The 17,846-nt window shown below is 54.4% G+C and overlaps 1 protein-coding gene across 1 annotated transcript in view; it reads right to left on the reverse strand.

Moving 5' to 3' along the window:
* Nucleotides 1-17,607, reverse strand: part of LOC135083666 (uncharacterized) — a 34,119-nt gene extending 16,512 nt beyond the window's left edge. Inside the window, exons 1-33 of the mRNA XM_063978374.1 lie at nt 17,438-17,607; nt 16,989-17,318; nt 16,802-16,894; nt 16,480-16,626; nt 15,988-16,160; nt 15,424-15,545; nt 14,942-15,069; nt 13,939-14,094; nt 13,842-13,896; nt 13,652-13,761; nt 13,045-13,211; nt 12,277-12,424; nt 11,669-11,821; nt 10,989-11,141; nt 10,633-10,785; nt 10,295-10,447; nt 9,809-9,961; nt 9,489-9,725; nt 9,151-9,303; nt 8,672-8,854; nt 8,190-8,372; nt 7,942-8,106; nt 6,491-6,643; nt 4,858-5,010; nt 4,095-4,247; nt 3,775-4,011; nt 3,221-3,373; nt 2,705-2,857; nt 1,901-2,053; nt 1,617-1,781; nt 1,244-1,396; nt 420-572; nt 187-339 (exon numbers count right to left, since the gene is read on the reverse strand). Of these exons, the coding sequence (XP_063834444.1) occupies nt 187-339; nt 420-572; nt 1,244-1,396; nt 1,617-1,781; nt 1,901-2,053; nt 2,705-2,857; nt 3,221-3,373; nt 3,775-4,011; nt 4,095-4,247; nt 4,858-5,010; nt 6,491-6,643; nt 7,942-8,106; nt 8,190-8,372; nt 8,672-8,854; nt 9,151-9,303; nt 9,489-9,725; nt 9,809-9,961; nt 10,295-10,447; nt 10,633-10,785; nt 10,989-11,141; nt 11,669-11,821; nt 12,277-12,424; nt 13,045-13,211; nt 13,652-13,761; nt 13,842-13,896; nt 13,939-14,094; nt 14,942-15,069; nt 15,424-15,545; nt 15,988-16,160; nt 16,480-16,626; nt 16,802-16,894; nt 16,989-17,318; nt 17,438-17,524 (5,181 nt within the window). The 5' untranslated portion in view covers nt 17,525-17,607. The remainder of the gene's footprint in view (nt 1-186; nt 340-419; nt 573-1,243; nt 1,397-1,616; nt 1,782-1,900; nt 2,054-2,704; nt 2,858-3,220; nt 3,374-3,774; nt 4,012-4,094; nt 4,248-4,857; nt 5,011-6,490; nt 6,644-7,941; nt 8,107-8,189; nt 8,373-8,671; nt 8,855-9,150; nt 9,304-9,488; nt 9,726-9,808; nt 9,962-10,294; nt 10,448-10,632; nt 10,786-10,988; nt 11,142-11,668; nt 11,822-12,276; nt 12,425-13,044; nt 13,212-13,651; nt 13,762-13,841; nt 13,897-13,938; nt 14,095-14,941; nt 15,070-15,423; nt 15,546-15,987; nt 16,161-16,479; nt 16,627-16,801; nt 16,895-16,988; nt 17,319-17,437) is intronic.
* Between the last annotated feature and the right edge of the window lie 239 nt (nt 17,608-17,846).

Raw genomic sequence — 17,846 nt, forward strand, 5'->3', positions numbered from 1 at the left:
TGTCACAGGCCGCCTTAGTGTCACAGGCCTCCTTAGTGTCACAGGCCTCCTTAGTGTCACAGGCCTCCTTAGTGTCACAGGCCTCCTTAGTGTCACAGGCCTCCTTAGTGTCACAGGCCTCCTTAGTGTCACAGGCCTTAGTGTCGGGCCTCGCAGGCCTCCCTACCACGGGCCTCAGGCCAGTACCTGCGCCTGCATGGTGAGGTGGTTGAGCAGGCCGCAGGGCGCGCCGTCGGGCGTGTGCACGGGACACACGAAGCCCCACGCGTCGGGCAGCAGCTGGCGCGCGTCCGTCGTCCGCATCTCCATGAAGAACGAGCCGCGGTGCATCGCTCTGGCCTCACAGGCCGCCTTAGTGTCACAGGCCTCCTTAGTGTCGGGCCTCGCAGGCCTCCCTACCACGGGCCTCAGGCCAGTACCTGCGCCTGCATGGTGAGGTGGTTGAGCAGGCCGCAGGGCGCGCCGTCGGGCGTGTGCACGGGACACACGAAGCCCCACGCGTCGGGCAGCAGCTGGCGCGCGTCCGTCGTCCGCATCTCCATGAAGAACGAGCCGCGGTGCATCGCTCTGGCCTCACAGGCCGCCTTAGTGTCACAGGCCTCCTTAGTGTCACAGGCCTCCTTAGTGTCACAGGCCTCCTTAGTGTCACAGGCCTCCTTAGTGTCACAGGCCGCCTTAGTGTCACAGGCCTCCTTAGTGTCACAGGCCGCCTTAGTGTCACAGGCCTCCTTAGTGTCACAGGCCTCCTTGGTGTCACAGGCCGCCTTAGTGTCACAGGCCTCCTTAGTGTCACAGGCCGCCTTAGTGTCACAGGCCTCCTTAGTGTCACAGGCCGCCTTAGTGTCACAGGCCTCCTTAGTGTCACAGGCCTCCTTAGTGTCACAGGCCGCCTTAGTGTCACAGGCCTCCTTAGTGTCACAGGCCTCCCTAGTGTCACAGGCCTCCTTAGTGTCACAGGCCTCCTTAGTGTCACAGGCCTCCTTAGTGTCACAGGCCTCCTTAGTGTCACAGGCCTCCTTAGTGTCACAGGCCTCTTTAGTGTCACAGGCCTCCTTAGTGTCACAGGCCGCCTTAGTGTCACAGGCCTCCTTAGTGTCACAGGCCTCCTCAGTGTCACAGGCCTCCTTAGTGTCACAGGCCTCCTTAGTGTCACAGGCCTCCTTAGTGTCACAGGCCTCCTTAGTGTCACAGGCCTTAGTGTCGGGCCTCGCAGGCCTCCCTACCACGGGCCTCAGGCCAGTACCTGCGCCTGCATGGTGAGGTGGTTGAGCAGGCCGCAGGGCGCGCCGTCGGGCGTGTGCACGGGACACACGAAGCCCCACGCGTCGGGCAGCAGCTGGCGCGCGTCCGTCGTCCGCATCTCCATGAAGAACGAGCCGCGGTGCATCGCTCTGGCCTCACAGGCCGCCTTAGTGTCACAGGCCTCCTTAGTGTCACAGGCCTCCTTAGTGTCACAGGCCTCCTTAGTGTCACAGGCCTCCTCAGTGTCACAGGCCTCCTTAGTGTCATAGGCCTCCTTAGTGTCACAGGCCTCCTAGTGTCACAGGCCTCCTTAGTGTCACAGGCCTTAGTGTCGGGCCTCGCAGGCCTCCCTACCACGGGCCTCAGGCCAGTACCTGCGCCTGCATGGTGAGGTGGTTGAGCAGGCCGCAGGGCGCGCCGTCGGGCGTGTGCACGGGACACACGAAGCCCCACGCGTCGGGCAGCAGCTGGCGCGCGTCCGTCGTCCGCATCTCCATGAAGAACGAGCCGCGGTGCATCGCTCTGGCCTCACAGGCCGCCTTAGTGCCACAGGCCTCCTTAGTGTCACAGGCCTCCTTAGTGTCACAGGCCTCCTTAGTGTCACAGGCCTTAGTGTCGGGCCTCGCAGGCCTCCCTACCACGGGCCTCAGGCCAGTACCTGCGCCTGCATGGTGAGGTGGTTGAGCAGGCCGCAGGGCGCGCCGTCGGGCGTGTGCACGGGACACACGAAGCCCCACGCGTCGGGCAGCAGCTGGCGCGCGTCCGTCGTCCGCATCTCCATGAAGAACGAGCCGCGGTGCATCGCTCTGGCCTCACAGGCCGCCTTAGTGTCACAGGCCTCCTTAGTGTCACAGGCCTCCTTAGTGTCACAGGCCTCCTTAGTGTCACAGGCCTCCCTAGTGTCACAGGCCTCCTCTCACAGGCCTCCTTAGTGTCACAGGCCGCCTTAGTGTCACAGGCCTCCTTAGTGTCACAGGCCTCCTTAGTGTCACAGGCCTCTTAGTGTCACAGGCCTCCTTAGTGTCACAGGCCTCCTTAGTGTCACAGGCCTCCTTAGTGTCACAGGCCTCCTTAGTGTCACAGGCCTCCTTAGTGTCACAGGCCTCCTTAGTGTCACAGGCCTCCTTAGTGTCACAGGCCTTAGTGTCACAGGCCTCCTTAGTGTCACAGGCCTCCTTAGTGTCACACGCCTCCTTAGTGTCACAGGCCTCCTTAGTGTCACACGCCTCTAGTGTCACAGGCCTCCTTAGTGTCACAGGCCTCCTTAGTGTCACAGGCCTCCTTAGTGTCACAGGCCTCCTTAGTGTCACAGGCCTCCTCAGTGTCACAGGCCTCCTCAGTGTCACAGGCCTCCTTAGTGTCTATGTCACACAGGCCTCCTTGGTGTCACAGGCCTCCTTAGTGTCACAGGCCTTAGTGTCGGGCCTCGCAGGCCTCCCTACCACGGGCCTCAGGCCAGTACCTGCGCCTGCATGGTGAGGTGGTTGAGCAGGCCGCAGGGCGCGCCGTCGGGCGTGTGCACGGGACACACGAAGCCCCACGCGTCGGGCAGCAGCTGGCGCGCGTCCGTCGTCCGCATCTCCATGAAGAACGAGCCGCGGTGCATCGCTCTGGCCTCACAGGCCGCCTTAGTGTCACAGGCCTCCTTAGTGTCACAGGCCTCCTTAGTGTCACAGGCCTCCTTAGTGTCACAGGCCTCTAGTGTCACAGGCCTCCTTAGTGTCACAGGCCTCCTTAGTGTCACAGGCCTCCTTAGTGTCACAGGCCTAATTAGTGTCACAGGCCTCCTTAGTGTCACAGGCCGCCTTAGTGTCACAGGCCTCCTTAGTGTCACAGGCCTCCTTAGTGTCACAGGCCGCCTTAGTGTCACAGGCCTCCTTAGTGTCACAGGCCGCCTTAGTGTCCCAGGCCTCCTTAGTGTCACAGGCCTTAGTGTCGGGCCTCGCAGGCCTCCCTACCACGGGCCTCAGGCCAGTACCTGCGCCTGCATGGTGAGGTGGTTGAGCAGGCCGCAGGGCGCGCCGTCGGGCGTGTGCACGGGACACACGAAGCCCCACGCGTCGGGCAGCAGCTGGCGCGCGTCCGTCGTCCGCATCTCCATGAAGAACGAGCCGCGGTGCATCGCTCTGGCCTCACAGGCCGCCTTAGTGTCACAGGCCTCCCTAGTGTCACAGGCCTCCTTAGTGTCACAGGCCTCCTTAGTGTCACAGGCCTCGTTAGTGTCACAGGCCTCCTTAGTGTCACAGGCCTCCTTAGTGTGACAGGCCTCCTCAGTGTCACAGGCCTCCTTAGTGTCACAGGCCTCCTTAGTGTCACAGGCCTCCTTAGTGTCACAGGCCTCCTTAGTGTCACAGGCCTCCTTAGTGTCACAGGCCTCCTTAGTGTCACAGGCCGCCTTAGTGTCACAGGCCTCCCTAGTGTCACAGGCCTCCTTAGTGTCACAGGCCTCCTTAGTGTCACAGGCCGCCTTAGTGTCACAGGCCTTAGTGTCGGGCCTCGCAGGCCTCCCTACCACGGGCCTCAGGCCAGTACCTGCGCCTGCATGGTGAGGTGGTTGAGCAGGCCGCAGGGCGCGCCGTCGGGCGTGTGCACGGGACACACGAAGCCCCACGCGTCGGGCAGCAGCTGGCGCGCGTCCGTCGTCCGCATCTCCATGAAGAACGAGCCGCGGTGCATCGCTCTGGCCTCACAGGCCTCCTTAGTGTCACAGGCCTCCTTAGTGTCACAGGCCGCCTTAGTGTCACAGGCCTCCTTAGTGTCACAGGCCTCCTTAGTGTCACAGGCCTCCTTAGTGTCACAGGCCTTAGTGTCGGGCCTCGCAGGCCTCCCTACCACGGGCCTCAGGCCAGTACCTGCGCCTGCATGGTGAGGTGGTTGAGCAGGCCGCAGGGCGCGCCGTCGGGCGTGTGCACGGGACACACGAAGCCCCACGCGTCGGGCAGCAGCTGGCGCGCGTCCGTCGTCCGCATCTCCATGAAGAACGAGCCGCGGTGCATCGCTCTGGCCTCACAGGCCGCCTTAGTGTCACAGGCCGCCTTAGTGTCACAGGCCTCCTTAGTGTCACAGGCCGCCTTAGTGTCACAGGCCGCCTTAGTGTCACAGGCCGCCTTAGTGTCACAGGCCGCCTTAGTGTCACAGGCCGCCTTAGTGTCACAGGCCGCCTTAGTGTCACAGGCCGCCTTAGTGTCTATGTCACACAGGCCGCCTTAGTGTCACAGGCCGCCTTAGTGTCTATGTCACACAGGCCTCCTTAGTGTCACAGACCTCCTTAGTGTCTATGTCACACAGGCCTCCTTAGTGTCTATGTCAAACAGGCCGCCTTAGTGTCACAGGCCTCCTTAGTGTCACAGGCCTCCTTAGTGTCACAGGCCTCCTTAGTGTCACAGGCCTCCTTAGTGTCACAGGCCTCCTTAGTGTCACAGGCCGCCTTAGTGTCACAGGCCTTAGTGTCACAGGCCTCCTTAGTGTCACAGGCCTCCTTAGTGTCACAGGCCTCCTTAGTGTCACAGGCCTCCTTAGTGTCACAGGCCTCCTTAGTGTCACAGGCCTCCTTAGTGTCACAGGCCTTAGTGTCGGGCCTCGCAGGCCTCCCTACCACGGGCCTCAGGCCAGTACCTGCGCCTGCATGGTGAGGTGGTTGAGCAGGCCGCAGGGCGCGCCGTCGGGCGTGTGCACGGGACACACGAAGCCCCACGCGTCGGGCAGCAGCTGGCGCGCGTCCGTCGTCCGCATCTCCATGAAGAACGAGCCGCGGTGCATCGCTCTGGCCTCACAGGCCGCCTTAGTGTCACAGGCCGCCTTAGTGTCACAGGCCTCCTTAGTGTCTATGTCACACAGGCCTCCTTAGTGTCACAGGCCTCCTTAGTGTCACAGGCCTCCTTAGTGTCACAGGCCTCTTAGTGTCACAGGCCTCCTTAGTGTCACAGGCCTCCTTAGTGTCTATGTCACACAGGCCTCCTTAGTGTCACAGGCCTCCTTAGTGTCACAGGCCGCCTTAGTGTCACAGGCCGCCTTAGTGTCACAGGCCTCCTTAGTGTCTATGTCACACAGGCCTCCTTAGTGTCACAGGCCTCCTTAGTGTCACAGGCCTCCTTAGTGTCACAGGCCGCCTTAGTGTCACAGGCCTTAGTGTCACAGGCCTCCTTAGTGTCACAGGCCGCCTTAGTGTCACAGGCCTCCTCAGTGTCACAGGCCTCCTCAGTGTCACAGGCCTCCTCAGTGTCACAGGCCTCCTTAGTGTCACAGGCCGCCTTAGTGTCACAGGCCTCCTTAGTGTCACAGGCCTCTAGTGTCACAGGCCGCCTTAGTGTCACAGGCCTCCTTAGTGTCACAGGCCTCCTTAGTGTCTATGTCACACAGGCCGCCTTAGTGTCACAGGCCTCCTTAGTGTCACAGGCCTCCTTAGTGTCACAGGCCTCCTTAGTGTCACAGGCCTCCTTGTGTCACAGGCCTCCTTAGTGTCACAGGCCTCTAGTGTCACAGGCCTCCTTAGTGTCACAGGCCTCCTTAGTGTCACAGGCCTCCTTAGTGTCACAGGCCTCCTTGTGTCACAGGCCTCCTTAGTGTCACAGGCCTCCTTAGTGTCACAGGCCTCCTGAGTGTCACAGGCCTCCTTAGTGTCACAGGCCTCCTTAGTGTCACAGGCCTCCTTGTGTCACAGGCCTCCTTAGTGTCACAGGCCTCCTTAGTGTCACAGGCCTCCTTAGTGTCACAGGCCGCCTTAGTGTCACAGGCCTCCTTAGTGTCACAGGCCTCCTTAGTGTCACAGGCCTCCTTAGTGTCACAGGCCTCCTTAGTGTCACAGGCCTCCTTAGTGTCACAGGCCGCCTTAGTGTCACAGGCCGCCTTAGTGTCACAGGCCTCCTTAGTGTCACAGGCCTCCTTAGTGTCACAGGCCTCCTTAGTGTCACAGGCCTCCTTAGTGTCACAGGCCTCCTTAGTGTCACAGGCCTCCTTAGTGTCACAGGCCTCCTTAGTGTCACAGGCCTCCCTAGTGTCACAGGCCTCCTTAGTGTCACAGGCCTCCTTAGTGTCACAGGCCTCCTTAGTGTCACAGGCCGCCTTAGTGTCACAGGCCTCCTTGTTGTCACAGGCCTTGTGTCACAGGCCTCCTTAGTGTCACAGGCCTCCTTAGTGTCACAGGCCTCCTTAGTGTCACAGGCCTCCTGAGTGTCACAGGCCTCCCTAGTGTCACAGGCCTTAGTGTCGGGCCTCGCAGGCCTCCCTACCACGGGCCTCAGGCCAGTACCTGCGCCTGCATGGTGAGGTGGTTGAGCAGGCCGCAGGGCGCGCCGTCGGGCGTGTGCACGGGACACACGAAGCCCCACGCGTCGGGCAGCAGCTGGCGCGCGTCCGTCGTCCGCATCTCCATGAAGAACGAGCCGCGGTGCATCGCTCTGGCCTCACAGGCCGCCTTAGTGTCACAGGCCGCCTTAGTGTCACAGGCCTCCTTAGTGTCTATGTCACACAGGCCTCCTTAGTGTCACAGGCCTCCTTAGTGTCACAGGCCTCCTTAGTGTCACAGGCCTCTTAGTGTCACAGGCCTCCTTAGTGTCACAGGCCTCCTTAGTGTCTATGTCACACAGGCCTCCTTAGTGTCACAGGCCTCCTTAGTGTCACAGGCCGCCTTAGTGTCACAGGCCGCCTTAGTGTCACAGGCCTCCTTAGTGTCTATGTCACACAGGCCTCCTTAGTGTCACAGGCCTCCTTAGTGTCACAGGCCTCCTTAGTGTCACAGGCCGCCTTAGTGTCACAGGCCTTAGTGTCACAGGCCTCCTTAGTGTCACAGGCCGCCTTAGTGTCACAGGCCTCCTCAGTGTCACAGGCCTCCTCAGTGTCACAGGCCTCCTCAGTGTCACAGGCCTCCTTAGTGTCACAGGCCGCCTTAGTGTCACAGGCCTCCTTAGTGTCACAGGCCTCTAGTGTCACAGGCCGCCTTAGTGTCACAGGCCTCCTTAGTGTCACAGGCCTCCTTAGTGTCTATGTCACACAGGCCGCCTTAGTGTCACAGGCCTCCTTAGTGTCACAGGCCTCCTTAGTGTCACAGGCCTCCTTAGTGTCACAGGCCTCCTTGTGTCACAGGCCTCCTTAGTGTCACAGGCCTCTAGTGTCACAGGCCTCCTTAGTGTCACAGGCCTCCTTAGTGTCACAGGCCTCCTTAGTGTCACAGGCCTCCTTGTGTCACAGGCCTCCTTAGTGTCACAGGCCTCCTTAGTGTCACAGGCCTCCTGAGTGTCACAGGCCTCCTTAGTGTCACAGGCCTCCTTAGTGTCACAGGCCTCCTTGTGTCACAGGCCTCCTTAGTGTCACAGGCCTCCTTAGTGTCACAGGCCTCCTTAGTGTCACAGGCCGCCTTAGTGTCACAGGCCTCCTTAGTGTCACAGGCCTCCTTAGTGTCACAGGCCTCCTTAGTGTCACAGGCCTCCTTAGTGTCACAGGCCTCCTTAGTGTCACAGGCCGCCTTAGTGTCACAGGCCGCCTTAGTGTCACAGGCCTCCTTAGTGTCACAGGCCTCCTTAGTGTCACAGGCCTTAGTGTCACAGGCCTCCTTAGTGTCACAGGCCTCCTTAGTGTCACAGGCCTCCTTAGTGTCACAGGCCGCCTTAGTGTCACAGGCCTCCTTAGTGTCACAGGCCTTAGTGTCACAGGCCTTAGTGTCGGGCCTCGCAGGCCTCCCTACCACGGGCCTCAGGCCAGTACCTGCGCCTGCATGGTGAGGTGGTTGAGCAGGCCGCAGGGCGCGCCGTCGGGCGTGTGCACGGGACACACGAAGCCCCACGCGTCGGGCAGCAGCTGGCGCGCGTCCGTCGTCCGCATCTCCATGAAGAACGAGCCGCGGTGCATCGCTCTGGCCTCACAGGCTTCCTTAGTGTCACAGGCCTCCTTAGTGTCACAGGCCTTAGTGTCGGGCCTCGCAGGCCTCCCTACCACGGGCCTCAGGCCAGTACCTGCGCCTGCATGGTGAGGTGGTTGAGCAGGCCGCAGGGCGCGCCGTCGGGCGTGTGCACGGGACACACGAAGCCCCACGCGTCGGGCAGCAGCTGGCGCGCGTCCGTCGTCCGCATCTCCATGAAGAACGAGCCGCGGTGCATCGCTCTGGCCTCACAGGCTTCCTTAGTGTCACAGGCCTCCTTAGTGTCACAGGCCTCCTTAGTGTCACAGGCCGCCTTAGTGTCACAGGCCTCCTTAGTGTCACAGGCCTCCTTAGTGTCACAGGCCTCCTTAGTGTCACAGGCCGCCTTAGTGTCACAGGCCTCCTTAGTGTCACAGGCCTCCTTAGTGTCACAGGCCTCCTTAGTGTCACAGGCCTCCTTAGTGTCACAGGCCTCCTTAGTGTCACAGGCCTCCTTAGTGTCACAGGCCTCCTTAGTGTCACAGGCCTTAGTGTCGGGCCTCGCAGGCCTCCCTACCACGGGCCTCAGGCCAGTACCTGCGCCTGCATGGTGAGGTGGTTGAGCAGGCCGCAGGGCGCGCCGTCGGGCGTGTGCACGGGACACACGAAGCCCCACGCGTCGGGCAGCAGCTGGCGCGCGTCCGTCGTCCGCATCTCCATGAAGAACGAGCCGCGGTGCATCGCTCTGGCCTCACAGGCTTCCTTAGTGTCACAGGCCTCCTTAGTGTCACAGGCCTCCTTAGTGTCACAGGCCGCCTTAGTGTCACAGGCCTCCTTAGTGTCACAGGCCTCCTTAGTGTCACAGGCCTCCTTAGTGTCACAGGCCGCCTTAGTGTCACAGGCCTCCTTAGTGTCACAGGCCTCCTTAGTGTCACAGGCCTCCTTAGTGTCACAGGCCTCCTTAGTGTCACAGGCCTTAGTGTCACAGGCCTCCTTAGTGTCACAGGCCTCCTTAGTGTCACAGGCCTTAGTGTCGGGCCTCGCAGGCCTCCCTACCACGGGCCTCAGGCCAGTACCTGCGCCTGCATGGTGAGGTGGTTGAGCAGGCCGCAGGGCGCGCCGTCGGGCGTGTGCACGGGACACACGAAGCCCCACGCGTCGGGCAGCAGCTGGCGCGCGTCCGTCGTCCGCATCTCCATGAAGAACGAGCCGCGGTGCATCGCTCTGGCCTCACAGGCCGCCTTAGTGTCACAGGCCGCCTTAGTGTCACAGGCCTCCTTAGTGTCACAGGCCTCCTTAGTGTCACAGGCCTCCTTAGTGTCACAGGCCTCCTTAGTGTCACAGGCCTCCCTAGTGTCACAGGCCTTAGTGTCGGGCCTCGCAGGCCTCCCTACCACGGGCCTCAGGCCAGTACCTGCGCCTGCATGGTGAGGTGGTTGAGCAGGCCGCAGGGCGCGCCGTCGGGCGTGTGCACGGGACACACGAAGCCCCACGCGTCGGGCAGCAGCTGGCGCGCGTCCGTCGTCCGCATCTCCATGAAGAACGAGCCGCGGTGCATCGCTCTGGCCTCACAGGCCGCCTTAGTGTCACAGGCCTCCTTAGTGTCACAGGCCTCCTCAGTGTCACAGGCCTCCTTAGTGTCACAGGCCTCCTGAGTGTCACAGGCCTCCCTAGTGTCACAGGCCTTAGTGTCGGGCCTCGCAGGCCTCCCTACCACGGGCCTCAGGCCAGTACCTGCGCCTGCATGGTGAGGTGGTTGAGCAGGCCGCAGGGCGCGCCGTCGGGCGTGTGCACGGGACACACGAAGCCCCACGCGTCGGGCAGCAGCTGGCGCGCGTCCGTCGTCCGCATCTCCATGAAGAACGAGCCGCGGTGCATCGCTCTGGCCTCACAGGCCGCCTTAGTGTCACAGGCCTCCTTAGTGTCACAGGCCTCCTTAGTGTCACAGGCCTCCTTAGTGTCACAGGCCTCCTTAGTGTCACAGGCCTCCTTAGTGTCTATGTCACACAGGCCGCCTTAGTGTCACAGGCCTTGTGTCACAGGCCTCCTCAGTGTCACAGGCCTCCTTAGTGTCACAGGCCTCCTCAGTGTCACAGGCCTCCTTAGTGTCACAGGCCTCCTTAGTGTCACAGGCCTCCTTAGTGTCACAGGCCTCCTTAGTGTCACAGGCCTTAGTGTCGGGCCTCGCAGGCCTCCCTACCACGGGCCTCAGGCCAGTACCTGCGCCTGCATGGTGAGGTGGTTGAGCAGGCCGCAGGGCGCGCCGTCGGGCGTGTGCACGGGACACACGAAGCCCCACGCGTCGGGCAGCAGCTGGCGCGCGTCCGTCGTCCGCATCTCCATGAAGAACGAGCCGCGGTGCATCGCTCTGGCCTCACAGGCCGCCTTAGTGTCACAGGCCGCCTTAGTGTCACAGGCCTCCTTAGTGTCACAGGCCTCCTTAGTGTCACAGGCCTCCTTAGTGTCACAGGCCTCCTTAGTGTCACAGGCCTCCTTAGTGTCACAGGCCTTAGTGTCGGGCCTCGCAGGCCTCCCTACCACGGGCCTCAGGCCAGTACCTGCGCCTGCATGGTGAGGTGGTTGAGCAGGCCGCAGGGCGCGCCGTCGGGCGTGTGCACGGGACACACGAAGCCCCACGCGTCGGGCAGCAGCTGGCGCGCGTCCGTCGTCCGCATCTCCATGAAGAACGAGCCGCGGTGCATCGCTCTGGCCTCACAGGCCGCCTTAGTGTCACAGGCCTCCTTAGTGTCACAGGCCTCCTTAGTGTCACAGGCCTCCTCAGTGTCACAGGCCTCCTTAGTGTCACAGGCCTCCTTAGTGTCACAGGCCTCCTTAGTGTCACAGGCCTCCTTAGTGTCACAGGCCTTAGTGTCGGGCCTCGCAGGCCTCCCTACCACGGGCCTCAGGCCAGTACCTGCGCCTGCATGGTGAGGTGGTTGAGCAGGCCGCAGGGCGCGCCGTCGGGCGTGTGCACGGGACACACGAAGCCCCACGCGTCGGGCAGCAGCTGGCGCGCGTCCGTCGTCCGCATCTCCATGAAGAACGAGCCGCGGTGCATCGCTCTGGCCTCACAGGCCGCCTTAGTGTCACAGGCCTCCTTAGTGTCACAGGCCTCCTTAGTGTCACAGGCCTCCTTAGTGTCACAGGCCGCCTTAGTGTCACAGGCCTCCTTAGTGTCACAGGCCTCCTTAGTGTCACAGGCCTCCTTAGTGACACAGGCCTCCTTAGTGTCACAGGCCGCCTTAGTGTCACAGGCCTCCTTAGTGTCACAGGCCTCCTTAGTGTCACAGGCCTCCTTAGTGTCACAGGCCGCCTTAGTGTCACAGGCCTCCTTAGTGTCACAGGCCTCCTTAGTGTCACAGGCCTCCTTAGTGTCACAGGCCGCCTTAGTGTCACAGGCCTCCTTAGTGTCACAGGCCTCCTTAGTGTCACAGGCCTCCTTAGTGTCACAGGCCTCCTTAGTGTCACAGGCCTCCTTAGTGTCACAGGCCTCCTTAGTGTCACAGGCCTCCTTAGTGTCACAGGCCTCCTTAGTGTCACAGGCCTTAGTGTCGGGCCTCGCAGGCCTCCCTACCACGGGCCTCAGGCCAGTACCTGCGCCTGCATGGTGAGGTGGTTGAGCAGGCCGCAGGGCGCGCCGTCGGGCGTGTGCACGGGACACACGAAGCCCCACGCGTCGGGCAGCAGCTGGCGCGCGTCCGTCGTCCGCATCTCCATGAAGAACGAGCCGCGGTGCATCGCTCTGGCCTCACAGGCCGCCTTAGTGTCACAGGCCTCCTTAGTGTCACAGGCCTCCTTAGTGTCACAGGCCGCCTTAGTGTCACAGGCCTCCTTAGTGTCACAGGCCTCCTTAGTGTCACAGGCCTCCTTAGTGTCACAGGCCTCCTTAGTGTCACAGGCCTCCTTAGTGTCACAGGCCGCCTTAGTGTCACAGGCCTCCTTAGTGTCACAGGCCTCCTTAGTGTCACAGGCCTCCTTAGTGTCACAGGCCGCCTTAGTGTCACAGGCCTCCTTAGTGTCACAGGCCTCCTTAGTGTCACAGGCCTCCTTAGTGTCACAGGCCTCCTTAGTGTCACAGGCCTCCTTAGTGTCACAGGCCTCCTTAGTGTCACAGGCCTCCTTAGTGTCACAGGCCTCCTTAGTGTCACAGGCCTTAGTGTCGGGCCTCGCAGGCCTCCCTACCACGGGCCTCAGGCCAGTACCTGCGCCTGCATGGTGAGGTGGTTGAGCAGGCCGCAGGGCGCGCCGTCGGGCGTGTGCACGGGACACACGAAGCCCCACGCGTCGGGCAGCAGCTGGCGCGCGTCCGTCGTCCGCATCTCCATGAAGAAGGAACCTCGATGGATCGCTCTAAGGACAAAGAGAGATGGGTATAGACTATAGACTATCATCATCATATCAGCTAAAAGACTATGAGGAAAGAGATGGGTATAGATTCCGAATCAGCTAAAGGACGTCCGCTTTGCAATGGAATGAAGTCAGTTAACTTCGAACTTCTCCTATGTTCTACCGATTAATTTCGGTGCGGGTTCAATGACAGTTAACTTAATTTCTCCCGGGACAAACTTGACCTTCATTGAGTGGGTTTTATAGGCGGTCAAGCTGTAGATCCTGTCTACACAAGAGTTGCAGCGGTGGGAATAGTCCCATGCCACTAAAGTTTGGCAATTCTGCGGACTATGATGGTCATAAAGGTCGCAGGCCGCTACCAACCGGGCAACATGGAAAGCATTGGGGGAGGTCTATGTTCAGCAGTGGACGTCCTATGGCTGAGATGATGATGGATACTTTGGTTTTGCTGTCTAGAAACAGAGCATAGCATAGCTCTCCATTGCACGCTATGACAATTTGGGCTTCTTACCACTCCCATAGTAAGAGGCCACGTTTCACTTCCATGTCATCACTGCTAACCAACTGGTTCTAGAATTTCGTCTTTAAGCACTGCGGTATTTCAAGAACAGTATACTCACTTGAAATGCGACATGTATCGCATCCTATTAATGTTTTCAGCGACGATGGTGAGTCCTTTATACTGGGTCAGGTTGACGTTGTTGGAAGGCGCGTTGCCAGTTGCTAAGAAGGTCTCCATCTTCTGTTCCAAGTTGCCTGACGATTTTATGAGCGCGCCGATGTCGTTCTGTAAGGAACAAGTTGCTAATTAGTTGTTTATTATAACGTTGTTTTTAATTTGTACCTTAAAACTAACAACATTGTCAAGAATCAATGAGTAAATCGCAAAAAATCCTTACTATCCAAAGCTAACAGTCATTTTTATTTTATTTTTTTCTTTAATAAGGAAACAGCATTAATTCATAAAAAATGTCATTTAAAGATTTTTTTAGTCTTAGCTCAAAATGTATTACGAACTTCCCGATTTGTAACAAGTTTTGGGACATACCGTGAAATCTACTTTCGTTAATGGATTTCAGACCTTAATCCACAGACATAAAGCTTAAAACAATTTGACAGCAGGTGCCCTCCAAGGAGCCGTTTTTGGACCATCACTTTACCTTCTTACGTCAGTGGATTTCCAACCTTACTATACAATCAAAAAGCTCAAAATCCTTTGACACATACCACATTCAGCTTCAGTTTCCCTGACATTTTGGCCTTCTTATTGATCTGCATCCGCATGATAGACAGTAGGCTCTGCATTCGTTCTTTAAGGACTTGGAGGTACAGGTGGCCTCAGAGGAGCAGTGGATTTTGGACCTTACTCCATAGACATAAAGCTCAAAATTGGTTGACATAATACACGGGTGGTCACCAAGGAGCAGTTCTTGGACCATCGCTGTATCTTCTTTTGTCAACGGATTTCCAACCTTACTATACAATCAAAAAGCTCAAAATCCTTTGAAACATACCACATTCAGCTTCAGTTTCCCTGACATTTTGGCCTTCTTATTGATCTGCATCCGCATAATAGACAGTAGGCTCTGCATTCGTTCTTTGAGGACTTGGAGGTACAGGTGTCCTCCGAGGAGCAGTTCTTGGACCATTACTGCGTCGGCGCCTTCCACCTGGATGAAGAGTTTAGGAGTTTAGATCTGTATTCGATTCCCACATGTCGCGCGCATGGGTTAAAAAATCAAAAATCAAAAAATCTAAAATATTTATTCAGTTTAGACCAAAAGTGGCATTTATACATATAGTAAATAATAAAAAAGAAAAGGTAGCCTTATGGGGCACTTTACATGTCTCCTTATCTTTTGGGCCCTACCAGTTAAAAATAACTTTCGTGTTGTAACACCTGAACTGAATTGCTTGTTGCTACCTACAGTGTATAAAGGGTGTCCTAGAATGGGTGAATCAAACTGCTATCTGCTGCTGATCTCTAAAATATGATAAGACAAGCATTTTAGGGTAGCTGCCAAAGCCACGATAGACTAAACTTTATGATGCTCTATCGTATTTCTCTGTCACTGACAAACTTTCAGCTTTTATAAAATAACGAAGGTCTGACGTTTACGGGGTCCTGTATAACTTGTATTAGACAGGTGCATTCAGAGACTCGTTCAAAGGCGCCAAGACAGCCCGTGTTAGTTTGCTGTCCCAAATTAAATGGGAAAAAACACAGAAGAACAACAACGGAGTAGTTTTTCGAATTTACCATTTCTTGTATCACGAATTCACGATAGAATAATAATAATCCTAATAATTATTATAAATGCGAAAGTTTGGATGTCTGTATGTCTGGATGTTTGTTACTCTTTCACGCAAAAACTACTGAACGGATTTTGATGAAACTTTACAGTATTATTGTTTATAACCCAGAATAACAAATATGCTATAATTTATGACGATCTGTGACAAACTAAATTTAACGCGGGTGAAGCCGCGGGCAAAAGCTAGTATAATATATTTTACCTTGCATTTGTTCTGGACAAGGTCAAACAGCTTCTGCAGCATGAAGACCAGCGCGTGGAACTTGTCTTTCGGACCTGGCAAGTGGATGAGGATGCAGCGGCTGATGAGGAAGTCGGCTGCCTCTTCGTCTGAAAGGAAATAACGAGAATACCTTGGTAATTATTGATTGATGATAACAGTATTTTTAAGATTGTATTTTGGAATTCCAGGAATATTTTCTCTTAATTTCATGAATTTAGAAAAAGGATAAAATCTCAAAATAAAAAATAATATCTTTCGGGTAAGCAGCCTATATTCTTTTAAAATGATTTCTTCATATTTCTGTATCAGTATGACTTTTTTTAGTTTTGATAAAGTTGGTTGGTTTAAACAATTATTCACGAGAATACATTAGTTTGACCAATGTCAAATGATTAACAATTGCTGCATAAATCAAGAACTCTTTAGTATTTAATCAGTAATTGAATAAAACTTCTGTTTACCTGTAGCACTATCAGACAGCTCGTACAGTCTCTGCCTGAACATCCGGCCGAGATAGAGGCGGCAGTCCTCCGAAGAATGCAAGCCTTCCTCGTGCAACTCGCGAAGCATGTTCTGTATGCAGCTGGAAAGATATCATCATTGAAATGAGTGTGAAAAAAAAGCCTAGTCATAAAAAACATTATTTTGCTTGTTAGTTGTTTGAATAGTGTAACTGGTAAGTACTACCACTATTCTAGAAATAAATATATCATGAAATAATTTACAAACGTTATATGTGTCCAAAGACCAAACTGTACAACCCTGTCGAGTTATCTGCGCACCTGGCGGCCGTGACGTCACATCAACGCTCTGGTACGGACAGGTCGAACGCGACGTGCGAGGGAGAATCAGTACAATCAGCGTCAAATAATTACCTTATAGCCTCAAATGCCGTATGCCGCATTTAAGGTATCACATAGCTATTCCGTCAGTCGCAATAATAAATGTAAATTCTAATGTTATATTCCTTACATAAATCACGATCTGGTTTATATGTATAGAATCTTCTTGGTTATAAAACTTACTTGGTATAGTACAAGTCGTTCTTCTTCCCATGCAGTAGCAGCCGGTATATGTAATGGTCGGGCCAGTCCACCAAACACTTCAGGATCAGCACCAGCGGAGCATAGTACATCACTTTGTGGTGGGAGAACATCAGCTTGCATGTACCGTTTTGAATGAAGTGTAAGACGTTGTTCTGTTGAAAGTGACAAAGATTGTGTGTTGGGATTTTATGATAACCCTTAAATTATTTACAATTAACCAGAAAATACTATTATACACGATAAGTTTTATTTTGTATAATCTTGTAATAATTTTTATAAATAACTGAGTAAACATTATGATTTTCTTACTGATCTACACAAAGCCATAAACATTTTTTGTGGATTAGAAAATTTTAAAAATAAGTAGACAGTTAAGCACTAATGGAATTGAATCTGATACAATTTTATTGGTAAGTAACATTCTAAAAACAATTAAGGAAACGTCTAAAATGATGATAAAAGATAACTTACAGTGCTGGTCTGGTCAAAAGTGACACAACGGACTAATATTCCGTATTCCGAGAACAGGTTTCCCCTCATCTTCCAAGTTGGTCTCTTGATTGCGACTGGGTAGTTACGTCTGGTCGCTAACAGCATACGGGCAAGACGTTCGTGGCCCTGTGCTCAATGAAAAAGAATAAAATATTAGAAACAATTTATTGTAAACCACACAAAACAAGAGAGGAAGAAATACACAAAAGGATCAGGCATAATTTAGGCGGTCTTTTTGCTATAAAGCTGGGTTATAATATTTAAGTTTTATGTAAAATAAAATATTTAAAAAAGTAAATACCTTCACAATAAAATATCCGCCCCATTCATCTGCATGTTCATTGTGTTTCACCAGCTCTTCTGGGCTCATGTCGGCTAAGTGGCACATTTTAGACTGTAAAAACACCACAAATTAAGACAAATAACAAATGAAATACTAATATTGTGTAGATTGCAGATATAGGTTAATAATTATTGTTAAACCTCACCTTTAACATGATAGGCAGTTGTCCCAAGGATCTGTCCACAGTGGTAGACCGCCCATCGACAGTCATTTTGATTCTAACTTTGAAATCACCCTTGTAGGTGGACGCGCGTTGTCTACACTCCGTTGGTAATATACTCTGATTTCTTACACCCACAGCTTCCAAAGGAACACTAGGTTTGGAGAACGCAGCTTCCTCTATAGCTATTTTGATCTTCTCGCCGGTCGGGGCCTCGAATTCAACGGGTAATAAGTCCGCTATGGCTGCTTTTAGGCCATCTTGAAGCATGAAGTTGAACGAGTCTATATGAGGCGCTCCTAGACATTGTAAGAACTGTAACAGTAAATTATGAAGGTTAAGTTGGTGGTGACTATATTTTCTAGTAATTACATAATGTTTTATATAAATTATGTAGTTTTGTGTGGCAAAAAATAACGTAAATGTGCACTCACCGGATTAGCCGTTTTTGGTGGTTTACTATAGTTGGGATTGCTGGTATACGCCAGCGAAGGATTTTTAGGCACTTTTTTAGAATTCATTTTGTTATTTAGCACGCATTTACTGAGAAAAAGCTTTTCATAACCGCTAAACAACAGAAACAAACACGTGCGTTTTGTAAATCTGAAATGTCAAATTTGACATTGACAATGACATAATAAGACAGCTGTATTCGTCTAAAAATTAAAAGGAAAGTTCTTATTAAAGAAAGTAGGAAATATTTTATTTATTAATTAAATAGATTGTGTTTTTATTTTCAATATCTAATAAAAGTAATATCTTCAGGGATTAATGTTCACACTGTCATATTATGAATGGTCTGTCTTTGCATTTCACACCTCGGCAATTTTGCTCATAATTTAC

This window comes from Ostrinia nubilalis, chromosome 24 (assembly GCF_963855985.1).
Source record: "Ostrinia nubilalis chromosome 24, ilOstNubi1.1, whole genome shotgun sequence".
Classification (NCBI taxonomy): domain Eukaryota; kingdom Metazoa; phylum Arthropoda; class Insecta; order Lepidoptera; family Crambidae; genus Ostrinia; species Ostrinia nubilalis.